This window comes from Hetaerina americana, unplaced genomic scaffold, assembly GCF_022747635.1.
Source record: "Hetaerina americana unplaced genomic scaffold, ioHetAmer1.1.p SCAF_3, whole genome shotgun sequence".
Classification (NCBI taxonomy): Eukaryota; Metazoa; Arthropoda; class Insecta; order Odonata; family Calopterygidae; genus Hetaerina; species Hetaerina americana.
Window position 1 is genome coordinate 45,123,198 of NW_027286874.1, and position 27,850 is coordinate 45,151,047.

The window sequence follows — 27,850 nt, forward strand, 5'->3', positions numbered from 1 at the left end:
CTAAGATACTTCCCGACAGGCATCTGTCCAGCCACGCGGGCTTTCACAGATGGGGGGCAGGGAGGGAGGAAGGAAGGAGGAAAGGTTCGGGAAAGCATCACGAACCTTTTCCCGTGTATGAGGAAGATAGAAGAGGAGGTGGGCTTTCATTTGAATCACCGTCACATCTTTGTTGTGATGAAGTGAGTCCCCTTCGCGGAGAGAGAACCTTTCTCTTTCACGCACACGCACGCATCGGCCTCTCCAACTTCACTGTGTTTGCGCGCGCCGGACTTATCTTTTCACGCTGCGCATCGCCTCCCGGAGGACTACATGCGCGGGAGCACCGCGGAAGTAAACAAATGAGGGATGGGGTGGGAGTCGAGCGAGTTTATGGGAGTTGCGGGTCGAGAGGGGGGATTTTCTGGCGCTCGAGAGGGTGGATGGTGGAGAGTGTGGGGGGCGGGAGGGGGGAAGGAACTCGTTTACCACCGTGAGAGGGAGTGGGATGTTAACCGATGAAAACAAAAACGTACGCCACCTCCTCCCATCCCCGTCCCGCGCTGGTTACGCGGCAAAATAACGAAAACAAACCGTGCACTTTCATCATCATCGACGCTTTCACCGCGCGCACCCACTTCACAAAACCCACGACGTCGAACTCTATCGAGACCGGAAGAGCGGGAGGGGAGGGAGAGGACGAGGGCGAAGGACCCACAAGAGAAATGAGCCTGGGGCAAGGTGAAGGAAAAATCACCCTGTCCTTCCTCATCCAGGGAGCCTTTGAAATGGAGTGCGGGAGTTTAGGGTGGCGCCCGCACCGCGTGAGAGGTTAAAAACTATTCGAGTCTTTCACCCCTCTTCGGAAGATGCCAACGGAGATTCACGGATGTGCTCTATGATGCCGCAGTGAGGGACGCCGTCTTTGATATCCTGGATGGGGCGATTCTATCCCTTCCAAAGATCCTCTCTCGCCGGTCCCACTCAAGGGAAAGAAAACCTCTGAATCGCCCCGTCGTTGACTAACCCTTTCACTCCTCCGGGAACGGGCGACATCTCACCCCGGCATCGCTGAAGACTCAAGGGGCGTTTTGTCCCATGCGCACCAGTGGAAAGATCGGCGTGGGGGGCGAGGCAGCGCACCCCACGCGGAGATCCTCAGCCCCCACCCGTCCCCTACCCCCCTCTCTCTTTAACACCACCCCACCGCCCAGTCACGCGAGTATTAATAAGAGCGGAGTCAATTATGGGGGACGATTTCTTCCGGGGCCATTTGCGGATGGCCGTGGGCGTCCCGGTTTGGCGTAGATGGGAAATTAAGACGGTCGCGTGACCCCAGCAGGCCATCGTATGACCGGAAGCGTTTTTAGGGGTGGATTCTCCCAACCTCTTCCTCCATCCTCAATCCGCTTCACCCCCACTGCTCGCCTCGACACACCATAGCAAATGCACAGCCCACCTCCACCCCTTCTGCCTCGGCCACCCATTCCGTATGAAAAGGGTTCTAGTTTCCCGCAAAGAGGAATTCAAAAAGAACTCTATTTTCGCGCACGTACCACGCTTTCTTCAGTCACTTCTTACTCGGTGATAAACGTTGGTTCCATGACCTCAAAAGACAAAGATTCGTGGTTTCGCCGAGGATTCTCGTTGATAGAGCCGGGCATGGCCTCTCGGGGGTTTATGGAGGCACTACGAAGTACTCGCGTGGAGAGCTTCACAATGATTTCTTTCGGAAAAAAGTGCGAGAGAAACCAAGAGTGCAACGCATGTTTTCGTGAGCGAATTAACGGCACTTGTGGCTCTCCTATGATCCCATTCACAGCCTTCTTTCTGATTTAAAACGGAAAAGAAATGCAACGGAATTCCGTCTGGAAATAACGCGTTTTGACCATTATTGTTAACCGCTATTTAAAAAAATATATATGTAAAAGGCTGGTCGACGAACAACTGGCGACGTGGAATGCGTCCACATGCGTGGAGAGATAGAAGTGTGACAACACAAAGTAATTGAAGAGTGGCAATAATCATTTGGCCCGAGTCGACGCGCAGAATTATGCACTTGGAACTTTTCCATATACGCTGGCGATAACAGGAATGCTTCCAAATGTGTGCAGCAATGATTCCTTTGGCGTACGCTAGGTTTCGCGAACACACCTGGAACAATAATCCACTAAAGTATTCTCGCTGTCAGCTGAACTGAATGTCTTCGATGTACTTTAAACTTGCAGGCTTCACTTCGTAGTATTGTTTGATGTCCACATTAAAAGTCTATGGGAAATTACAAACTCATTTAATATGAATGACTTAGGATTGTCTATATGAATGCTGCGTATTTGTTGAGAGCAAGGTCACATAGAGCACGGGTTTCTCCTCCCAATGAGCTCGATGTTACTGCAAGAGAAGAAGAGTGGGGACATACACAAATGCATGACGCCCTCTCGACCTCCTGTCTCTGCCGTACAATAGTCACCAACAAATTTCACCACTTTGAAAGTCATAAATAAAAAAAATAGATTCGCTCAAGGCTACACGCTCGTAACGAGCTCGTGAGGACCTGTTGGTTGTAATCGAACACCCAATCTGGTTGCACTAACGAAAGCATGAACTGTATTCTGTTTGCCGGCGAAACGTAATAAATAGGCAATCCGGTGATGCGGTCGTATTAACCACAACCAACAGGAGTACTTCGGTCCAAAAAAGGTCTCAGCACAAAACAAAACGACCCAATGGCATGGGGGAGAGAAGGAGGAAACGCCCAACATTTTCCTCTCTCTCAGAGAGCGGAAAAAAATGTTGCCTTTCCCTTCTTCCGGAATGGAATTTTAGCCGAAGGAGAAGAAGTTCCAATCCTTGGTCTTGTTTTTCTTCTTCTCGTCATTCTCCTTCTTTTCCTCTTCGCCAACCTCCTCATCACTCTCCTTCTCACTCCCCGCCGCCCTCTCCACCGCCAATCCCATCGAAGCGTCCTCTTCTCCTTCCTCCTCCTCCTCGCTGTCCTCCTGTCTCATCCCCAAAACGCCAAACGAATAGCTGCCGCCCTTTTTAGCGGAGCAGGGAGCGCTCTCGTCAACGGGGAAATGACGAGGGGTCTTGGTCTTCATGGGCTCACCCTCTGTGCACATGGTCATCCTGGAAGAGACAAGGGTTTATCTGAAGTTGTGACCAAACATCATTCTAGTTTCATTTCCATTCGAGAAACTGAATCAAAAACACACGCCCAATATTTATTAATTTGAGGCGAATTTCGAAAGAGTCACGTGAAAATTCGGGAAAAAAACATGACGATACAAGCTTAGAAGAAAATGTGGTAGAGGTTTGCAATACCAGCCACAGGTGATGATTCAAATTCGGATGCGCTGGCCCCTTTCGAAAGTCAAAGGCCTACTCTCAGATGCGAGAGAAAGCACCCTAGCAACATTGTCGCAGAATCTAAATATTATCATATGTTTGAGGTACCACACTAGTTTGAGGATAAGTAAGATCATCTCTTAATTATCATCCTATTTTTTTATTTCTTCAGTGCTTAATCCCACTATCAAACAGGAACACACTCAGGCTAATGTAATGGGTTAAACGCATTATACTCGTATGATATAAAAATTCACAAAATAGAAAATCTAAGCATGGAATAAAGTGTTTTGAGGACCGGTTCTGCGAATTCTGTAAATTTTGGCACCCTCTACAAAGATTCGGCTGAATCAACCACTGAACAATCTAAATACGCGGGTGTACATGCAATTACATGTAGAGGATTAAATATTAATTAACAATACCCTTAATTTTCTTATTGCCGAGCTAAAATGATAGAAAAGGCTAAAACATTCCTGCGTAACGAAGGGAATGAACGACAGTGCAATGCATTAATAAGATGAAAAGTCGATCAAGTACATCCCTTCGCTAATTGTAGGTATGCATATGTATACATGAATGGTTTAAAAAAGCCGCATTATGATCTCAAACAAATACATGTTATTACATTTACTCTACGGAAGCTGAACACATAATTTGAGTGGATGATAATTACTAAGAAAAGGCTTTAACTTGATTTCCTTATGAGACTCGGATAAACAAAGTCGTCGAGGACGGACCAAAGTTGAATTTAAAATCGCTAAACTTACCGCTCGCCCGACTCGAGGACTTCCACTTTCATCCAGGAGAGGTGGATAGAAGGTATTGTCAGTAACCGCCACGAGAGGGGATTAAATACGGAAGTGCCGAACACCCACTCGATCTTAGCTGACGTAAAGCGCCCGACGGGCTTTCCGGATACTACCCACGAATGTGTGGATCCTGGCTTGAAATACATATCCCTGAAAGTAAGAGGCACTTGATAAGTCACTGAATTGGCGCTGAAATTTGATTTTGCATCATATTCTTCCGTCGGCCACATAATAATTCAGCACTGTTTTGTTTTAGGCCGACAACCAATTAATTCTTCGAAATGAAGAATATTCTGAGTAAGCCCAGAAGCATTTAATTCATTTACATGAGCATCATCAAAATTATATTTATTACTAAATAATACTGGGCATGTCATTCAAAATATTTAGGTTTTAGAAAGATTATATTTTTTCCAACAAAGGAAAATGAATTTTAAAATAAATATACTTCTTTTCAATGTAATTCCAATAAGTAAATAAAATGGGTAAGAAACTTAGCCTTTATTTTTAAAGATAACTGAACCAGATTCATGCTTTCGGGTCAACAGTATACAGCTTAAAAAGTTTGTGTAGCAATGGTTGGTGCATTCAAATTTTAAATGTGAGTTAACTGAGTCACTAATGGTGACTGATCCTAGCACGACAAAAAAACATTTAATGAGCTAAATAAAGTGCGATTCCCGACCGCAAACGTGAACTTTTGCGGGGCATATATACCTTACCTGGGATTGACCTTGAGTCGTCCACTATAGCTCGCCTTCTCCCCCCTTAACGTGAGCCAGAAAGTTCCAATTTCTCCGCTATGAGCTTTACTCTTAGCCGAGCTCGATATCTTGACAGTGACGCGATAATGGTGCCCTATAAGAAAAGAAATTGAGAAAACTCGCTTAATAATGATCGTATTTATTAATTTCACGTACATTACTCGTGATTATTTAAATTACGTGCAATAAAAAAAGACATACATTTTTCTGGTGGCAAGTCGTCGACGATTGTAATAATAGTCAGCCTATAAAACTGGTCTATTGATTCCCAATGGAAGATATGAAGGATTGTGATGGCAGACTGTTTTTTCCGGATCTTACTCATTACTCCTCATAAAATGTAGACATTAAACCAGTATGCCCCTTAGAAGACAATAATTTATGAAGTCGCTTTGTGTAAAAGGATCACTATAGAGGAGTTGTATGTAAAGTTGATATACTGAATAGTTCTTGTCACACCAAAATAACTCCCCATAAAATTACGCCAATAGTTAGAAGAAATTGCCCCGTCGGTTGGCGTTACATGAACTATTCAAGCAAATGGTAATTTCTCAAAAACTCGATATCGACTAAACCGTGAAATGTAGGCGCGTAACCGCGGTTTCCCGAAGGAAGCAATAACCACAGTCTACAAAGTGCGCTCTACATGTAGAATGGAATGGGAGGATGATGGAACGTTCATACCCGTTCACCAAAGGGTATGGGGTTAAATAGCCAACAAATGAGGGCCAAGTTAGCACAGAGTCCGAGGTGGGCGATATTCTGATTTTCCACTCCAATAAAAATATAATGCAAACAAGAAAGGGAATCAAACACAGAGAGATGATAGAAACAGATCGGTATACATAGGTATAGTGTTAAGTGAGCAGCATCGACAAAATACGTATGCATATCGATATGATTTTGATATTCATGGAATTACTTATCCCTAGCAAGGGAGTTCGAGGTGTGCTTAACTTTACTCCGCGAAAATAGTAACTTATTCATTTGGACGAAAAGAAAGAGAAGGAGTCAAAAATAATAATGACAACATTCTGACGGAAATCAAAGACTGTAGAATCTCTCAGTATATAGAGCATTTCAAAAACAGCGAACGACACGCTGACATGGACTACAAATCCATCGCCAAGCCCATGAATCATATTTGCATCTATTTAATACCCCGCAAGCCGCCGCAAGAGCGTGCGGCGGGGGGTGTAAGGGCAACACTCGCAATTGAGGAAAAACCCGCCTTCAGCTAATGTCTTCAGCTAATTCCTTTAATAGCCTAGTAGATATTTCTTCCTGACCAGGTGCTTTGTTTGCTTTGATACTACGGAGCAGATGTTCTATTCATTTCTTGGTCATTGTTATATAGAATTAAAACGATGCTAGTAATAAACGCTTTTAATTCCAGGGACACAATGTTTCAATATTTCAATTTAAGCTTGCACCTGACCGGCGATAAAAATAACAAATCTTTTGCGTACAAAAATACACAAAGATTGATCCCTTGGCAAACATTATGGGTCCTCATTACGGGTTTAGCGAGATATCAATAAAGCACACACATGTTATTTAGCCCTACGTCGTCCAATGGCAGAAACTTCCCTTCGACAGGGATGCCGTCAGGGACTTTCAAGCTTTTAACAAAGGACCAATGAGGGACCTTTTTAACCAAACCCAGCTGAGTTGTTTTTCCAAAATATTTGGTCGAACAGCTTTTCATTCCATCACTTAGCCTGCTATTTCATAACAAGTGAACAATCCCGAAAATTTTACTGCGAATCCATTCTTGAAACAGAGGTGTCGCATCTATAAAGTAAATAAATTGTCTTCAACGAAAAGAGTAGTTTTATTGATAGCAAAGTGGGTAAGCTACGTAAAATGAAGCGATTCCTGAATAAAAGAACTTATTTTTTAAGTTTTATAATGACTTGAGAAAAATTCATTGAGATATCGAGTAGCAAAAATGCATTGTACTTGTATAACACTGAACAAATATAGTACAAGTTCTGCATCACAGTCACCCAGAGCAAGAGTGAGGGAGCTAACACCCTGGCTGAGGGACTGGTCGGACTGTTACATGAAAGCAAGTGAACCCGCGTCAAGTCTCTCATGGTACATTGTACAGGTCAAAGACACCAGCGGTTGATGACAGCGTAGTCAATCACCTACTCTTCCAGAACCACAAATTAATGTATATAAAATTATAGTACATCTACTCCATCTTAACCATTATTGAGGAAAGTTGATTGGATGGGGAGTAGAATGGATGGAGAACAGGAAGTTTTGAAGTAAGGAAGGTTACAGCAGGGGATAAGACTTTTTTCTGGGACTTAGGATGGTCTTCGTCATTTTAGGATATTTCCTGAAAATTACGAAAATTATGGAGCGCAATCAATTCCTGATATTATATTTCCATTCACATTAAAAAAAAAAGAACTCCCGCACTTACTGCAATAGGGGCTGCCGGATCCGGTGATGAGGTATAGCTTCACCAGCTCCCTGGGCGGTGGTGTAGGGATACCCCCATCCAGGTAAGGGTCCACGGCGTGAAATCCCATTTGCGTGCACAGGGTGTTGTTCGTGGTCCCGTCGTGTTTCAGACTGGCGTAGCTGGTGGACTTATCTGTGGATAATTAAATATAATCCATTCCATTTAACTGATTCGAGATGTTCAGGAGTCTGAGAGGAATTTAAAAGTATATGCCTGACTTGAGACCTGAAATCGCTGATGATTTGTGAACCAATTTGGATATAAAACTCCCAATACTTACTAACATTATTATTTACCTAAAAACGGCGGCAATGTCGAAGGCGATGTCTGAAACATACCTGCATAAAATTGCACAGCAATCAAGCGAAAAATCAAATGAATTTAAGGCTATAAATAAGAAACGTTTTTAAAAACGTTTATCATTGAATTATCAACCCGGCCATTCCTTCGGAAATATTTTTTTAATCAGCGCGCTCCAAAACAATGGCTGCACTGAAACAAATGATCAGACGGAGGCTCAAAAATTAAATTCACAGTTGTTTTTAGAAAAACAAAATGAACTTAGAAAAATGAAAAAGGAAAACAAAAAAGCTATGGAGGGAACGTACGATAATTTTCAAATTCAATTAAACCGAAAGTTCCGCTTGGGGACATGAAATGAGTTTCAGTGAGGTAATAGAATGAAATTGTGGGTACATCCAAAATGAAAATAATCGCGTTCGGTAGAATTGAAAAAATAATAAGAATATAAGAAATCATGATCGTAATAACCGAACGAGTGAACAATTTTATACACCTAAGTCGGATGCCTGAGAAACGAAAACATGATCCTTGAAATGATAAATGAAAGCAATATGAAAGCATTAAAAATTGAGAGCACTAATAAATTAAAGCACTTAACCATTCAAACGCCTCTGGATATGTTCTTGCTGTAGGTGGAATATATTTTTTAAAATAAATGCTTGTCTAAAGCGGTATAATAGGAAGAAATGGTGCACTGGGAAAGAATTATGTACCAATGCACTCCTCACTAAGTCAATATTTAAAAGTGAAACTGAGATGTGCCTGGATAAGCACAAATTTTGACTGAATACGGTTGGTAATAGGCAATCAAGGCGAATGTGCAGTAAACATAGGGGATACATGGGGAGGAATGAGTTGTTCCAGAAAGAATGTGGCAGATATTTTGAACTGGTAAAGAGACAAGTGTGGAAGAGGTGTGCTACACTAGTTTGGCAATGTCGTAAGGAAAGATGACACTTTTTTACCGGCCAGATATCTGGCAGAAGAGTGAGCAGTTTCAGAGGAAGGGCTTAACCTGGATAGTCAAGTGAATATGAATAAAGAGACCCTTAATGCAAGCAATATAAGAACTCTCCGGAACAATGCAGGAATGTGACAAAGAGAAAGTATGCAAGGATGGGCTAGTATGACAGAAACTATACAAAGGGAAGATTTTTCCAGAGGTAAAGTAAAATAAGGATTTTCTGGCTATGCCAAACACGAAAGAGAATAACAGTATGGAGGATATGTATGCGAATATATTTCATTTGAGCGACGTCTCCGAGTCCTTTTACTCCATTAGCTGATTAATTGTATAAATTAAGTAGCCTTTAAGTTAATTGCTGAACTAAGCTAGTGTTAAATAACAAAAAACAACTTATAAACAAATTGATTTCTACATGAAATTCTGACACCTTAGGAATTTTCTTTAGACGCCACGCAACAATTATAAAATTAATGAGAAATATGGAATATGAATGGCCTCAGGCCATTCATATTCCATATTTTATTCCAGTCCGTGGTGGAACAATTTCACAAGTCACCCAAATGCAGCACACATTCGCCGAATGACGAATTCTAGCTATTAATAAATCGCATGAATCTTGCGACTCTTTTTTCCACAAATCTAAAAAAAAAAACACATTTAAAGTGAATTTTCTTGAAAAATGACATGGAGGGATAAAGAAAATAAGAAATTTCCCAATTTCTTATTTTCTTATTTGTTGCTGTTGCAATATAGCAACATTAGACATTTTTACGTTAATTTAAAATTTATTTTAGTGGTTTAAAAATCCTCTGTTACACGTTCTTACGGTATACCTATTCTGAAAATTTCAATTTACTATTGGAGAGAGTTAAAATGCGACCCATCATTACATATCCCTTTGATAGATGACAACTTCAAACTTTGGGATAGGTATATTTATTTTCTAAAATCAAACTTGGGTGAATAAGGGGAGCGATTGAACACCTTTCACGCCCAATATTATTCAGTCACACTTTTCGGTGCCTAAGGCGAAGTTACAGAGGATTACCGATCCAAAAATCAATCACATTTGTCATCGAATTCTATTTTTGTCAGAAAAGGGTATTATTCAAAGCGATTGTCTGAAACTAAAGAAACTTTAACCTCATCTCAAGAGTAATCACCACAGAACTCTAGGGACTCAAGATATTCTTTGCGGCTCCCGAGTCAACAACCTTGATCAGAATTTCGGGCCTCAGAGGCGCAAAACGTAATTTCACGGGCACCCAAACAGGAAAAAATTATCAAGAATGAGGAACTACATAAACAAGAAATTGACTACAGCGATGATTAGTTCCAACAAGATATATTTTGGTCGGGGGTAGCATAATTAGTGCCATGATTGGGGCGAAGAAGGAGGGAACCGACTTCTCCGGATACAACTAAACGTCTCGAAGACAATCACCGGAAGTCCAAATTGAACAATGTAGCGGTGGATGCTAGAAAAACTTTCACCGAGGGGGAAAATTGCCCAGTGGCGTAGCTAAGAAAGTTATTGAAGGTATGGTTGAAGAAGAATGGGGAGAAGAATGCTGGATGATCCAAGAGGAAATATAACAGTGAAACGAAGAGAATGTCAGAGAAAATGTGGCCGTGGCAAATGCTTGCTGAACCTGCTTAAGTATAAGATGACCTATGATGAAGAACCGATACGATATTACTATCAATTAAGGAAAGGAATATGTAATGATTAAATTTATAATTGTGGAATCACATCCTAGAGACAAGTTCATTCCCAGTAATGTTACGTGTGTGTGTTCCTACCCCTTTCCCTTTTATCTATATGCATGTAAATGAATATTTGTTTGCCATATGGCGGGTTTTTCGTGTTTGAATGTGTTTGGCCAATGTGGCTCGTCTCTTCCTTCTGGCTATGCATGCCGCGAAACGCACTGCTCTTATCCTTTATGACGTTATATAATTGCTTTCCCTACTGTCCTTTCCTCATGGACAGTAGGGAAAAGTAAGAAATGGACAACGATGTATTTTGTCGTTGTCTATTTCTCCTTTGCTGGGTGAAACGGCTCCATAACGCCATCTCCTAGCCAAAGAATCGGGGCACTTGGCTTCATAAACCCCCCGCAGATTTCAATGTAAATTACGTTTCATCGATTGCTGAAGTGGTTAGAGCATCGGTCTGGCAAATCGAAAGATCCGTCGTTCAAGTCATAGTCAAGGAAATATTTTTGCACTTGTGATCTGCTCTATTCCGCCTTCCCACCCCTCGGGTCTTTTACATGCAATCCTATTTTTTCCTTATATCTTTATCCATGTGAATGTGTGTCTATATGTATGTGTGGGTGAGTGTGCGAATATATATATATATATATATATATATATATATATAATGGACAGCAACAAACAATATAAAAACACATAAAAAGATCACTCACACGTTATTTCTTGATAATTTCGATGGAATTCTGCTCCGTCTTCATCGGAAGATAGAGAAGTAATTATATATATATATTTATACACACACACACACAGGGACAGGAACAGCCCCCCCTTACCCTGATGTGTGAATTTCGCTCGCCGTCGGGCGAGTACTGAGTGGACTCTACCATAACCTACCAAACCGGCCTTTGAGTTGATTACTGTATTTATGTTTTTTTATACACATATATATATATATATATCGATTATACGGAAACACTCACACGAGCAGTGTAATATTTGGACGGCACAATAGAACCCAAATAAAATAGTAACAGTTAAAAGGACGCTCTCATGGTAAATTGTATAAGCTTTCGGCCTTCTCCGAGGCCTTCTTCAAGTAAGACTGAAAACTTGCTGGAGAGTGGTAAAGGGTCTTGGCGGGGGAGGGGAGGTGCAGGGAATGCTGGGAGGGAAATTAAAGATGGCGGTTGGAAAGCTAATATATACGCGGATTCTCGAGTTCTCACCTCTATATTGGTGGCTGAATCGGGTAGGGATTCTAGGATATATATATATATATATATATATATATATATATATATATATATATATATATATATATATATATATATATATATATATATATATATATATATATCCTATACTCGGATACATGAATCCTGGAATTTTAACACCGTCTGATCTCGGTTTAGTGTGCGTCGGTCGGCTGTGTTACTTACCAGGATGGATGCCGTGGGCGGAGCACGCGAAACACTTGGCGCTCAAAAAGTCCTCATACGAGGAGCACTCGACGGCTGCGAATGGACATTCAGAATTGATGGACTCCGTGAAGTATTCGTAGCTCCGGATGTGGTTGCATCCGACATAGCGCCTTATTCCTAAGTTCAAAAATAGAAGAAAGACACTGAGTGACAGTAAGATTAGCATTTATGTAAATATTATTGTATTTAGGGCGTGACGTCATGCACCTCCGCCGCCAATGCTCCTCTTATCGTTACAAACTGTCATAATTCTGAAGCTACGAAATTAGTCACTGTCATAAGAAGAGGACATTTTCGACATATTTATATCGAATATTTTCCTCCAATTCCTAAATCAAAATTACATGCACAATAGAAAATTCAGTTGAAGATCTAAGAAGAGTCGTAACTGGTGTGTGCCAAGGATTTCGAGTAGCTAAGGCTAAAAGACATATCGACACACACTGTCACACTGTAAATGATATCATAAGCAAGCGAGTTTACTGTTGAGTATCTATCAGATATTTTGTGATACATAGTTCGACTCCAGAAAACTCATATAAACTTCGCATTCCTCGTTCTTTCTTCTTGAATATTAAGTATGCATACGTAAAATTATGAAATACATTTTACTAAACTTAGCATTTCGAGAAATAGAGGAGTAAATTTTTAAATATATCCATCTATTTATCAAAAAAATAATAATGGTGGAAATCTTTGTTATCTATAGAATTTTGGGGCGTTTTATCTAATTTTTAAAGCAAATGAATGCCAATTTTGCTATCTTCCTGCACTGATATGACATGACATAGTACATTCGCGGCATTTTCACGAATTTGTACAAATGAGAATTTACGCAATGAGATCCTACGTTTTCAAAGGGCGGGGGCTTCAGAAGAATTGAATGTGCGAGCGGCAAGGAGGAAAGGACTGAGTTTGAGAAATGGAATAAGTAATTTAGCATACCCCCAATCACGGATCCCTTCTCCTGTGAGATGTAAGTCATGAATCCTTTGTCACATCCTGGCTGGTAATCGCCACCATTCGGATATACGTCGAAATGACCGATGGGAGCAGCCAGCCCGAAACCTGTGGACGGAGGCGATTAAAGGAATTACTTATGAGAAGGAGGGATGGTGGAAAGAGATAGGTGATCGAGAGCTTATTAAACTTACCCCCACTGACGAAGGGTCTTGTATCGGTATGAATGATGTCAACAAATATGGCGTCGGATGGGTCCAATCGCACCATCGGGTGCATCCCATCGAATTGAGGGTCGGCTGGATCCATCCCTATGGGAATGAAAAAGAAATACGTATGCTGAAATGGTATAACTATCACGTTCCTAATATGCATTAAAACATAAATTCTCCCTATGCCTCTCCCTCATCCTTCAATATTGTAACAATAGTTAACGAATCCAAATCAATTAGTCACCAATTCCTCAAATTACGAAATGTTCATGGAAACTATTAATTCACTTAGTTACACATTAGGTATAAAAACAGACTTACAGTATGAATAAAGCAGTGGGAGTGAGAGTAAATGGCACAAGCACTAATAAGGTGAGGTGGAAACCCGTAGCGAGTAATTACTACAGGTCCCCACGGCAGTGTTGCAAATATACGAGCTTGATGAATGATTAAAATGATTTAATCATCAATCTCGGAATTCCCACGTATGTTTTTGGATCGTATCGAAATCTCGATCGAACTATGAAGCAATGAAGCGAGCTTTTCCAGCGGTAGGGGGTCGCCGATGACATCAAAGGCAAAGTTCTCTACAGAAGGCAAGTGTATAAAGAAGTAGACAATCCATCATGTTCGTCTCTAAGGTAGGATTCGACCGTCGACCTTGACCAGTGGAACACGCCACCAGGGTGTAGCCTTGTACACTTTTTTTTTTAATGGAGATGTTATTAATGCGCAGTTGTCTTCAGCAAATGCCTTTTTCCCGCGTCGACAATTTGAGCAGCCGTCGCACAACTGATGAATGACGCACATATCGCCAATATGAATTCAGCTTTTTTTATGAATCTGGCGTTACTACGCCTTGTTCCGGCGTGTCATTCAAGGATAAAGACGAATTGTGAACATCTTCCCTTGAAAATAAAAGTAACCTTCTCCAACCTTCACCTCCAAATTGCCCTCCCATTCATCCGAAAAATCATTGATATACATGATTACCAATAAATTGACTAGACCCGAGTATTACGTAAGTCGGATTTTTCGACAGCAGAACGAATCACAAATAGATGCTCCCGTCCTTCATCGCAAATTCCGTCGCGAGGTTAAATCAACAATTGATCACACGTACTCTAGAACAATTCTGATAGCTGAGAATGGGAGCAGCTCGCGCGTCACGTTTAGGAAATAAAAGAGCCCCGACATCAATGAACGCGGCAACAAAAAATGGTTCAATTATTTTCCGAATGAATCCTAGGTAATCCTAGACAAAGCATAATATGAATTAGTCACTCAACAAATCAAACTAGCTCATTCTTAGATCACCCAAGTGAAAAAATACAGAAAATATTTTGCTAACGATGTTTACATTTTTGCTTCCTATTGAAATGTGCATTAAACAATAAAGTTTTCATCCATCAATCAACCTACATTCCTTGCATTAAGCATATATTCGGCCATGGCTCCAAGGCTTATGCACCCACATTGCGCGAGACAACATGGGAGATACGCAGCCAGAAAATCGTGACAACTGCCCTCGCTCGCCAAGATTAGCCGAGAGTTGGCTAGAAAAGCCGCCAAGAAGTCCTTTTCGAATCGAAAATATGGAGTTCATGGTTCAATTCATCGCCAAATAGATTTTTGCTATCTATGACTCCGTTAAAAGTTACTGTTGCGGCATCTCCCGCAGTTTCTTTGGAATTTGCTATCTATGTATATTTCACCTTTGTCAACACATCAACATGTGATAACGTTACAGTTACTGTTTAGGAATTTTCTGAGGTTATTTTTGATTTCTATGATAGACGAATCACAAAATATCATTAATGCATGTAGCTCCTTCATTTCCATAGTTTTACTTTTCCTGTTTCCACATTTTTGATACGATAACGACGCTCAAGACGCGTGCGTTAAACACGAGTGAACGATTATGTTAACGTGTGAGACCACAAACATCAACAGAAGTAATTTCTGTCACAACAAACGAGTAGAATTTGAACTGGAAGATATATTTTACTCGAATATTCATCAACTTCTTTCGATGGCTGCTGATTTCCCACAACATCTGTCCTGATTTATGAATAACTGGGGCTAACGATGGTGAGCAACTCACTCTTTATAGACTACCATACTCGATGGGGCTCGGCCAATTGCAAAACCCTTGGGTGCTTCAAGGTATTAAGAACATAATTGCACAGAGTTAACTCTTTAGTTGTTGATGTTATGCCAATAGAGGGAGTAAAGTTCGTCAAACCTAATTTAAAGCAGCAAATCACCAATAAATTGCATTGTTCCCGGGTTGAAACTGACCGAGATGTTAACTTACAGTTTTATTCCCTCTACAAAATGAGTTCAGTGATACAAGAACCTGAGATACAAATAAACGATTGAACGACGACCGTAAACGCTGTTCTCATTACCGGCTCGACTAATTTTTCCGTTTTATGAAGACCTGGTTAAATCTTCCTCCTCCAACACATCATAAAACATTCTCTTTATCGTGAATCTCTTTGCTTGCTGGTGATACCATACGCATTATTAGGTTATCACCAACTATGGTGACTCCAGTTGAAACGATTTCATTTCGTTAAAATGTGCAACGCCGATTGATGTGTATTAATGTGTAATGTGTGATTAATGTGTAATGTGTACAAAGCATTCATAAAAAATACGTATAAGTTTCATTTGATATGTAGTTTCGGGCTGATGAACAGATAACCGATTTCTCATGTTCATTGCCAGCTGTGGATTACATATTTCTCTTAACATTATCCCATGACTATCGAGTCGGCGTTCCCATATTTGATCCTCCTCTATTTTTCCCAACCTAGCTCTCCCTCTCTTCTCCGCTCTCTTCTACCTTCCATCTTGGCTTTAAAGCTTCCTCTTCCCTACGAATTCCAAATTCTTCAGTCTTTTTCTAATGCACACTTTGCTCTTCCGTTCCACGGGCCTAAACCATTTTAGCCTTCCTTCGTGCATCAACAAGCCCATTATTGGCATCATGACTGTCCCTTGGTTGAGTTCATTCATGCATTTGAGCCTCCTCGTCACTTCGCAAGTCCATCTCAACATCCTCATCTCGGTGCCTTTCATGTCGACATCATCATCATCGTCAAACTGACAATTTCCCTGCGCAATTAATCATCGAAAGTCTCACCACAAATTCATATAGTTTTCTGTCTTTTTGTAGAGGTATTTTCTTCGTTTTATTTGCTATGACAGCACCTAATCAATTGTTTATTTAAAACTGCAAAGGAACTGCCCCTACAAAATCGACCTTCGAGTTGATAATCGTGGTTTTCTTTACCTATGAAACTTCCGATTACAAGTATTGGAGAAAAGGTATATTTAGGCTAACATGAAACGTCCTTCAAGTGGTCGAAACAAAATTAAACACATTCTTCTGTATTAAAGTGCACATATAGGGTTAAACCAAAGTACAAACATTTAAAAAAGAGGAACTTAATGGAATATTTCTTACTCATTCCACTTAATCGGCCCCGCTTCCTTGCGTAGCTCCTGAAGCCATCCCTAGCCAACAGCATTAAGCTTCAGCAAAGCAGAAACCTAGTACTTTTCGCCAAAGATTCTGGAGGAATAAAACCACTTCAGAGGAGCAAAAATCGGGCACTTCTTCCAAAAGATACTTAAAAGAGAAGCCATTTCATAGAAATTTGCTAATACTCTGATTTTTGCCAATAGGCCATTTGCTAAGGATGTGCTACAATTAACATGAATCCAAGCCACAGATAACACTCTCCTTTTCTCAACCATTATAGCTAGTCTATCGCATACAGTCTCGATTAATAATTACGGATGGAATTATCTTAAGATATTATAAGGAAAAATGTCATGATTAGGAGGAGGATCTGTTACCAGCCACTATGCCACAACCTTATTAAGAAAATAATAAGACGCCATTCACTTATTAAATACCATTCAAAATTCCAATAACCAGCAGAGAACGTGTGAAACTAGATTCAAACTCAATTGATGACTTCCTGATCTTTGCTTTCTATACCAAACGGGTCAAGGGCAGTCGATCTTTAAACTAAAGAGATTAATCCGGAGGAGAATGCCAGAGTAATTGTAACCAGGACAGAGAGGAAACTGTGAGAACGAGAAGCAGGAAAAAACTTCTGGTATTACACGAAGTGTATTTCAAGTTATACTAAGCGTAAAATTTGATGACATTTTAAGTTTTGTGATTGGAAACCTCTCCACAAAGAAGGCCCAATTTCAAGGAAAAACATTGCGCGGAAGTAATCAGCACTTCTCACAAAAAGCTAAACATGCTCAATCTTCTGCTAGGGTAATTAGGGATAAGTAGGGTGCGGCAATACAACTTCCTTTTTTCAAACGCTTTCAAAAAAGGAAGTTAACTTGCCGCACTCTGAATAACGAAAGATCCAAATTTCAAGTTCATACTGTTCACTTTCCAACGGAGAAATTTTTCAATGCTAAAGACATTTGCTCTCTCCAGTTTCACCCAAATTCGTGTCCATGGTTATATTAGCAATTTGCATAATGTTTTTATGTGATATGCAAAACCTCTCTTGCGTATGCGCGTAAAAGTCACTCAAGGTAAGCTAACGACCAGTTCAGAATAAAAAAGGCAACGAAAAAAAGCAATATTTCTGAATTGTTTGGTGTTTTAACAATAAACTACATTATAATGTTTCCTTCATTGCACCAGTAATATAAATGCATTTCTTCGACTGATGATTCAATTGAGTCTCAAAAGCATACACGCCGCGCTGAGGGCCAAAGATTGAAAGGGAGTGGATAAGTTTTTTTTTTGTTTTCTCCGACCAGTTTAGTCGAAACCTCCACCACGTACAACTCACCGCGTAAGCTCGAACTCGCGACCTTAGAACTTAACCGTCGACTCTGCTACCATAAACGTAAATTCAGCCATTTAAGAAAAGTATACAAATGAAAATATATCCCTCGGGGGCATGTTAGAGGTTTCGCTGAAATGATTATCGCATTCAATTGTGCAAAACACTTTCCACTCAGCGTTGGTTAACGGGCATTACAATAGGCACTAAGGTAGACATACTGACGGAACATGTGTGGATGGTGCAATTAAAAACTGAGGAAAACAGCTGTGTGTTAGTGAGAGGGGAGGGTACAAATTGATCACCCGGATTATTAATTGAGTTCACAAGACGAGGACTTCGTTTCGAATCCTAGCGATGGCGAAATTTCAGTGGCATTCCGATTTCGCTCGGGCAGAGAGCCCTTCAAGTGCAGCATTCCTGCCTTCGTAGGGCGAGGCTAAGCCGCAGCCCACCCTCGGCCAAGTTGAGAGGCGGGGGCCGGCACGGACCGGCGACGGGCTTCTCCGTGCCGACCTCACCCTCTTCGACTCCGACCCTGCCTGCGCAAGTTATCCACCCGTCCCCCCGAAAGGGGCGAATGACCTCGACGGTGTCCAACAATTACCGCCACCATCGAGGGATTATGAGGATGGAAGGATGAAAACGAAATGGATCAAATAAGCTGATGCGAGGGGATGCTACAGACTTCATAGACACTAAGTGCACGGAATGGCCAGATGAGTGGTGAGGACACCATACTCCGCAAACGGCAATGATTCATTTGGGGAGTCACCGAATCTCCCTTCGAAGAATCTACGGTATGGGAAAATCTCTCCCTCTTCCCCCTCTCCTTCCCCCTTTTATCGCACGTTTCCCTCGCTTGCTCTCGTCTCAACAGAACACGTATTCCCGTTGGCATCAATGAAGTCACGCCACTTCCCCCGCCAGGAGCATGACTGCACAGTGCAAATATTTCCGCTCTGTTTGATTTCGATAAGGGCGACGTCGTCGGTCGAAATACCCGCCCCCGCCGCGCTCCTCGCGAGCGGAGGCGGCGATCGACGTCGGAGGGTGAAGAGAATTCGTTCAGGGCGCAAGTAGAGTCACCGCAAACTATAAACGGAAATAATTAATGTCGATGGTGAGTCATTGAGTACTGAAAAAGCCATGATCAACTCCTTATCGATGTTTTCACAACATTAAACGGCAGTTCGTGCCGTGGACGTTGCTTCTCCGATGACACGGCCGAACTTCGACCGCCGAATGCTTCTTAAACAGATTAGCGAAGGTTCAATGCCCAAAAGTTGATAGCCTTACAGGAATGAGCCCGTTTTAAGTTGTGAAAACTGCATTCAACTTAGAGAGACGGGGAATCGAACGTGAGGGGCAAAGAGTAGAAAGAAAAAAATGACCCCTTAAATTGACATCGCGAATTCAACTGAATGAGTGTATTTACTCACGGAGCGAATTGCTTACTTACACTCGAATTAGGACGTAAAACGCCAAAGCAAACCACGTGGAAAATTTGCCTGGAGTCGAACATTAGCACGAGGCCCTTCGGTCAATGGCAGGAAAGTGAGAACCAGTCATAAATGAAGCCTCTATGAAGCCATTATTAGCTATCAACCACCAAGCCACTATTACTCATCAACGTATTGGTTCTGCTCACGTAAGCAAGCAACTATTCCGAAATAGCTAAATATGCCATCACTATAGTAAATAACAGCTAATATTCCTATCGTACCTAATAACGGAGCAGAGAAAATAATCACCCGTATTAGCCACGTGTGGGAATTCGTAATGACAAATATTTGCATTGAACAGGATTCGAGTCTCCTCGCCCTAATACTTCCAGATGCGATAGTAAAATACGCAATGAACATTAGTTAGTAATGTTATAATTCCGACAAGCGCACTTATGAAACAGAATTAACTTTCCGCTTTATGAGGTGAAACAAAAACCAGATACGCACACTCAAAAGCTTGTTTGAGCGGTGATAAATCTAAGCTCACACCGAATAAATTTGGCAATCAGAAAACCAATCAGCTTTAATTCGGCTGGAGGTATCGGAGGTAACCCCACGTAGCTGAAATACATATGCACCAAGGTTCTAACCCGCTCACCAAAATATCTTCATACACAAAGGAATTAATTTAAGAATGTAAAAGAAATACCATTCGGTCCGGTATCGACAGTACGCTCTCCACCGACTGTAAGACGTCAGGTGGAATGACCAAGAACTTGAGCTCATGAAAGTTATATCTTTGAATCATAAGCCTGGACACCTCATTCCATTGGTCATCAAACAGGAAAAATTCGAGTGCCACGTAGAACTCTCCCAAATTTTCCTTCTCAGTCCTGCAACCCATTATCATACGCCTGGATCTTCCCGGGCAAGGTCCATCCCCGAGTTTCTAACAAGACTCTTCCCTCGTCAAGGGCATATTAAAGACCCCTCCTCCCAGAATTTACCCTGCAAACGAAAATATAAATGAGAGAGAAAGATAGTCCAAGCGGCGAGGACCTAGCTCCAGAGGTCGAATTTCGCATCAAAAAGTTCCTATAGGAGGAGGAGGCGTTGATGTTACAGCTTGCGATCGAAGGGCTCTTTTTCTCTTTTTCTCTCTCTCTCAGCACTTTACATAGGAGAAATTCAGGCGCTGCGAAAACCCCCGCGATCGCTATCACTCCCGATTTCCAGACACCAAGGTGGGCAGAAAAGCCTGTCGCGGCGAGCGGCAATCACTTTCGGACGACGCCGCACGTGCGTCCTAGTAGGATGCAAAGCTGCAGCTTAAAAAAAACAAGGGGGAAGAAAATGTAAGATGGGAGGAGTGTCGACGGTCTGTGATAGCGCGGACGAGGGCGATTGCTCGGCGTGGGAGGATCGGGGAGATTGGGGGGGGGGGGGGGTTGGGTTAAAGGATAAGGAGTCGGAGGAGGTTGAGGAGATAGGGAAGTGGCCCCGCGGGGGCGTGGAGACCTCTTCCCGTGACGTCAAATACTGAGGGGAACGGTCGGAGACTCCTTTTAAAATCACCCCCGTATCCTCCCCCGACACTGGGTCATTCCTCTGATCCCGGAACCATTAATCATCTTTGGACTCCGTTAAGCAGCATTCCCCACCAATACGTCTTGAGTCACATACATACCCGTTGAAATAAATATCCGTCCACGTGGACCGCATTTTTTTTCCTTATCGACCCCTCTCGCACAAGGTAATCGAGGCCTCGTCGATGACCCCAGAGATCGATGGCCAACGAGGCGGGCAGCCGCTTCATTCCCGCCCCTCCACCGCGACACAGTCGGTGCCATATTGCGAACGCAGAGTTGTTGCCACTGAGTGAATGAACTACTTAACCTAAGATCACCATGGTGACTTTACTGATTGAATGAACTGGATAAGCGGCTTTATTATATAAGACATGTCCTACGGTAACGCCGCTCCACCGTGGTGGAAGGGATGATCCCAAAAATAGATCCTCGAAAATTATGCGACGTGCGGGAGCGAAGGAGAGAGATACAAGCGACCCCGATGTCGGGAATATCACTCCGGTCATGTTTACTCGACGAGAGTTCGTAAATAATCATAAATTCTTCCTTCCCCAACAACCAAATCTACTCAAAGTTCTGTCGGCAGCCTTGAGTGAAATTTATGAATTAATATTAAGTACGTGGTTGCGTGGACCTGATTGAATCCGAACGTACCATCCCCTTAAAAATCTTCGGGCATATGTGTGACCACATGGTGAATTCAGTACCAAAATAAAATTGATGAAAATCATTAAAGGTGCTGCATCAAATTCTCTTCGCCAAACAGAAATTTGACACACGGTCATTTATGCGAAACCGAGCATCAAAGATCAGCTACGCGAAATCCATATCATTGAACTACATTTGTAAAATTGCTCACCAGTGATCCGTCCGATGGTGCCACCGAATTCCTTCACTTTCAGACCAATATACCCCGACAAATGAGACCCTAAGCTGTGACCGATTAGATGTATATTTTCAGGCTGCACACCAGCTTCTTCCTGTTAAAACGATGGATTATATAAGCTTCCATTCTAAATTATCTTTGCACGCCAAACGCGAAATGCGCCATTAAATACTTTACACTTACCATCATTAATTTTATGAGGTGCGCAGTCATCACACCTACGAGGCGAATGTTACTGACGGCTTGGGTGTAAGTGGGCCCTGACCCACCAATCCAATCCACGGTCACCACGTTCACATCAGCCTTTTTTAGAAGCTCCGCGACCATTTTCTGAAATGTTAACAGCCATCACATTCTGCGTCACACAAAAATTGAATTTAAATAATAGTTTATTTAATGCATACTAAAGTAACCCTTCCGAATTCTCCGACACAAAAGATACATTCTGAATCCGAATAATTTGAACTCAAACAGGTAACATTCTCTTTCAACATCGTTGGTGAGCCCAATTAAACATATTATCAGGCCTAAAATCCACCAATCACAGACCAATTAAAAATACAAGAATGTGTGAAGTAAATCTCACCTGGACCCATGGTTTTCCTGCTGTTTCCAAATATCCGTGGGAAATGAAATACGTTTTATGCTTAGAAATCAAATTTGACTGGAATAGTGACCTAGGGTTTCCCAAAAGAAGTTTCTATAAGAAGAGAAAAGAACAATTAAGCACTTTAAACAAGATTTATCAGATAATACATTGTTTTATTTTAAACGCATTGTCCATATCACATTGTTGCTTTGAATGAAGCATTTATTTCCCGTAATAACTGTTCCTGTGAAAGAATTAAATCAATGTCCATGTCCACGAACTTAACTGCCAATAAAATTCACAGGTTTGCAAATTGAGTTCAGAGAAGAGTAAAAAATTTTCTTTTAGTGGTCTTTGACACTTCGACCACAAAAATATTCGCAATTAACTGAATTTGAATCGATAGCAATTGCAATACAGTCAAAAAATTGCTTACTTCTATCTTCTTTCACAATAGAAATCATAAAGAAAAGTCATGTAAGCTGATGACTGCAACTGACCGCCATGCGAGATAAACATTTCATGTGATAATGTAACAATTTGATAATGATGATAATGCATACATTAGCGGATGACTCTGCTAAAGTTACTGTCGCGGCATTTTCCCCAGTTATTTGTATTTCACAAGATAATCTGCTATTTAATTCCGCAGACTTTTAATTAACAACGAAATTGTTTTAACTGCTCGCTCGTCCGCTTACTCGCTCAATACTCACATGACACTCAGTCGGATTTCTTCTGGTGTAGAGACAGTATTGCGGATTAACCTTAGCCGGACTTTCAGGAAATAAAGTAACTGGTCTCTTCAGAGAAGACCAAGGATAACTTATGGAAAAACAGCCATAGATATCGTAGCACTTGGTCATATCCACTGAAAAGGAAATTATCACAAGTTAAAAGTTAAAGGAGTAGAAATTTATCCAGCCTGAAATATAAATTACTGGCATATGAGTTTGAAATGAGTCTCTAAAGCAATACAAAAAAAATCGAATGCATGAGAACTACTGCTATAAAAAGAGTATAACCTAAGAAAATAATTAATTTTTACGTTGTACCATTTTGTTGATGTTTGATTTCAATGTTGCCTTCTGAAATGGGATGCTAGAGTGGTAAAATGGCGCTGAATGAGATATATATGTACAAACTTGTATTCCAACAGTATTGTGGCAACGAGCCACCAGGCTAGAGACATGAAGCCTTGATACCTATTTAATTAACCACAGTGGAAACAGAAGGTAGCATTTTTGATACTAGGCGTTAAGGGTGTCAATGGAAAAAAATAATTTACGAGTTCAAATTATTTAATAAGTCTCTTGGCGAGGACAGTACTGCGTAATCACTGCTCAAATATTAATTATTTTCCCTCTTCACATTTCACTACACGGGAACAACATCATAGAGGATTCCCCACCACAGATCTCTTACCAGGGCACTTAAGGATCACGTTTTGACTCATAAAGGATTACCTTTTACAACAACGCGGTTAACTCGTTGCGCTAGCGCTGACATCTGGTGGTGATTCCCCGAGAAATTTTCAAACTACCCTCGTAGATTTAATATCAATTCCATACAATAATATTGTTTCCTAGGTAATAAATAAACAGGAATATACTATTGAGCAATTCCTTTTAATTCTAAATCTGCAGCCTGCGGATTCCTTAAAGTAATTTTCCAATCATGAGTACGCAGAAGATCACATCTTTTATAAAATCTGAAGAAAAAGGTGCTTTTTTATGAAGATTTCATCTCTTTAAATGTGTTAAAAATGTTTAAATACGTTAATTTTCCGTGAAAAGATTAAAAATTTCAAGTCTAAATCGGAGATACGAATTTAATGACTCTAAAAGAATGCTTTAGAATTTATTTTTCAACATAAAAAGCAATTAAATAAAATTAAAACTTATGATACTTGCTCATAATTATATTCCCTGATGTTTCCTCACTGGGAGCAGTTAATTTATTTACTTCTACAAGTTAAGGACGTCTGCCGGTGGTTTTGGACACCATACTTTTGCTCCTAGTAGTAGTTTTGATGGGAGGCGACCGACAGCTAAGATCATTTGCGCCATAGGGGAAGGACAGGAAAGGATGAAGGGTGGAGAGAAACCCGGCGTCGGCATTAGCCTACTCTTTACGAAAGGCGCCAAGGGGTCCGCGGCTTAACGTCCCATCCGACGGACGGCGTACTCACTCAAAGTGCCCTCCACGAAGAACCTCAAGTAGGGATCGAGATACCTCTGAAAAATATTCTACACCGCCGGGATTTGAACCCGCGCCCTCAGGGTGGGAAGCCAGTACGTTAGCCCCCGCACCATCTCGATCCCCACTTTTGCTCCTATCCCTAGGTGCATGTCAGTCATGAAAGCCATCCTATCCGATGCAACCTGTGCCCATTCCATATGCGCTTCGATTAATTAATAAAATTTACAATAAAACCGCGTTCATCGGATTCTCCGATTTCAATGACACAAATGAGATCAGCTTGGCTAGGCATTATGTTAATAAAACTAATTAGGGGTGGGACCTAACTGGAGTTTCTTCCGAGCAAAACTAGAGAAAATTAATTCATAGGTTGGTTTTCACTGGAGAGCAGAGTTCAGTTCGAAATAAGGTTTAACGCTTATGAAATTTACATGTCCAAAGTAGTGGAATTGGAGAGGGTTGTTTCCCTCTGCCACCCGAGGCTTCCCATGAAGTTCTGGTACCCAGAAAATCGAGCCCCTTGATGTTGGAAACCCATTTTCAGTAGAAGAACGCTCTAGCTCAATAAGCCAGAAGGCCCTCACAGAAGAACCAATTATTAGTAATTAAAATGTGCATTCTCCCATTAATAACAATAATTTATGTACATTATTTAAAATTCCGTGCACGTTTAACCTTCTAATAAGTCTTCTGCTTCCAATTACGAACATTATAGTTTCATACAACAAAGAGCATTTGAAGCCGTCATAATAAAAATTTACTGGCAGTCTATTGGCAGAAGAGATGATTAAATGTGCTGAAATTCATACTTATACTTAGTGGGGGTCGCGGTAGTCCAGGGGTTGAGCGCTAGACTACTGACCGGAGGACCCGGGTTCGATTCCCGAGCAAGCCTCTCCAGGCACCCTTGGCTCCACCGCTATGTGATTTTTCGGGTACCAGATCTTCCTGGGAACCGGAAAATAACCGGCGCAGGTATAGTAACTGGCCCCCCCTACCCTGATGTGTGAATTTCACACGCCGTATAGGGCTTAATAATGGGTGAACTCTACCATCACCTACCAAACCGACCTTCGGGTTGATTACTGTGTTTATGGTTTTATTTATTACAGTAATATTGGAATGAAAAAGGTTGGAAAATTACTGAAAAGTCAAATAAATATCGTACACTGTCCTTTAGGGGCAGGCTACCAGAAATATGCATCCATTTAAGGTATTTTACGTATTTTACACAAAGGTGAGAAAGGATCAGTCGACGCTAATTTGTAAAACGCGTATTCCCAGTTCCGGCAAACATTCACATTTCCTCCCTCTCACACTCACACAAACTGCGCCTAGACGGCGGCGGGTTGTTCTATAATATAAATAAATAAATATATATATATGTGTGTGTGTGTGTGTACATATATTTAATACGTGCATGCATTCCACCCCACGGTGAGGGTGGCGGATGTACGCTGGGCATACGTGAAGCTGCGGGCGCTCGAAATTATGTAGCGACCCGTACGAGCAAGGAATGGGAGGAGGCATGAGGAAGAGATGGCTGAGAAGGCTGAGGCTGGCGTTCTTCTAAACGTAGATCAAAATAGGCCAATGGACAGGTGATGAAGTTCACATACTTGGCACACAACAACACAAGACGGAGCGCTTCGTAACGATGCCGGGCTCAAAGAATTAATAAAGTGAAGTCGAAACAGAAAAGAGACTCGGCGGCTTGTTTATCGGCGTGTTACCCATGCGGATGGAACGGAGGCTGAACTTCCGAGAGGGATACTGACACCGAGGGAGAAAACGGAGAACGAGGGCATATTTAATAAAAAGCGTAGTGCATCCACTCATTGTATGAATTTATACATATAATATCGGGGCTTTAAAATATAACTGCTGGAGAGCAAGCGAAAGGGCATGCAGTGTAATTTAGACATCTATTTTCAGTATGACAGATGACTTTTGGCGCACTGCGAGCTTAAAATACCGATCAATTCCAACACACAAAAATTCACGTCATATCTCTTTATGAACGCAAATCAATCGTTACGTCAACAATGTTTTGCAATAGTCAACTTATGCCAACCATACGAGACCTCGTACATTATGAAGTAATCTAATCGTGAAGTCAAGAAGACTTCACGTTTTTGGTTTCAATGACTTCATATTTCGCTCATTAAATAATTAATAGTAATCGCGCTATGGTATGTTTTTGTACTGAAAGCTACGTTCCCATAACGAATGCCGAAACTCGAACACTACAATAAAATATTCGTTCCTGAGTCTAGAATAAAACCTTTGATAATAAGTCAGAAGAAGATCACTACCTCACGGAAAATTCGCGTGAACATTCTCTTAAGAGAGTTGATACACCAAAGGATACACATAACGTTATAAGTCCGCATGCTTAAATACTGCTATAAAGGTTTTTCTAAAATCCAAAATTTCTTTTCTAACATGATAACAGAGCAAAGAATTTTAATATATTTTTCCCTTGCGTTTCTTTTGACAAAGGTTCGAGACTGATTAACGAAAGCAGGCTTATTCAGGTGTTAAATACACGATTGATTCCAATATTTCCCTACATAAATATTTCTCCGCGCAAAAATTGTCATTCATCTACTCTCCAAGTATTGGTCTAGGTATATGTAACACAAAGAGAACTTACCTTCTTCTTTGGATGTGTTGGGTAATATATTATCGCGGCCATCGTAATCATAGATACTGATAGCATTTGGGGACAGGGTCGTTGGAACTTCAGGCAGCATTTCCTCTGGTTGCGTATTGAGGATGGCCAAAATGGTCTGCAAAAAAAAGCTCGTGTGGTTCAGCATCTTGAGGAATTTCCTTTGATCGAACGGCCTTAGAGAGATCCAACCGCAGGATTTGCAGAGAGGTCAAGCGACGGATGGCCAAAACTCCCTTTTGTATTCCGCGGTCTAAGCCGCAGGTGCGCAACGGAAGATGAGGAGCCAGTCCGGTGCACCGGTTTCCTCGACGAAGTAATCCCGGAACTTAAAATGAAATAACACTCGGTCGGAAGTCCGTGAGACACTCAGGATGAATGCTGAGTTCTCCCCACAAAAGGTCTGTCTCTACAGGACGAGGATGGTAACACTCCGCGATCCACGCAGACAGCAGCGATGAGAAGACCGACAAGCGGACTCGTGCACTCAGGACCGTAACGCGGAGCAGTATGAGCGATTTTAGGCGGGAGAGAAGATAATACTAGAGCCGAGTGGCATCCATCTGCAGCTAACTCTCCTTCCCTCCCTTCGCATTAAGTGCC

At 41.5% G+C, this 27,850-nt stretch overlaps 1 protein-coding gene across 1 annotated transcript; it reads right to left on the reverse strand.

Annotated features, from left to right (window-relative positions):
- Positions 1–1,168: 1,168 nt before the first annotated feature.
- Positions 1,169–27,850, reverse strand: LOC139691064 (pancreatic triacylglycerol lipase-like). The gene is made up of 12 exons (XM_071588796.1): positions 27,230–27,850; positions 23,088–23,242; positions 22,369–22,482; positions 21,966–22,112; positions 21,756–21,876; positions 13,007–13,123; positions 12,798–12,920; positions 11,811–11,969; positions 7,341–7,514; positions 4,862–4,997; positions 4,098–4,289; positions 1,169–3,108 (listed from the first exon to the last, which is right to left on the reverse strand). Exons 1-12 carry the CDS (start codon positions 27,393–27,395, stop codon positions 2,802–2,804), a joined length of 1,911 nt encoding a protein of 636 aa, XP_071444897.1. The 5' UTR covers positions 27,396–27,850; the 3' UTR covers positions 1,169–2,801.

What these genes read in the sequence shown, in the direction of transcription:
- LOC139691064 (XM_071588796.1), bottom strand. Translation starts at nt 27,395, where the DNA reads ATGCTGAACCACACGAGCTTTTTTTTGCAGACCATTTTGGCCATCCTC. An exon ending in AAGACCCTTCGTCAGTGGGG is followed by an intron (nt 12,921 to 13,006) that starts GTAAGTTTAATA and finishes CTCCGTCCACAG; the next exon opens with GTTTCGGGCTGGCTGCTCCC. An exon ending in CGCCCACGGCATCCATCCTG is followed by an intron (nt 7,515 to 11,810) that starts GTAAGTAACACA and finishes AATTATCCACAG; the next exon opens with ATAAGTCCACCAGCTACGCC.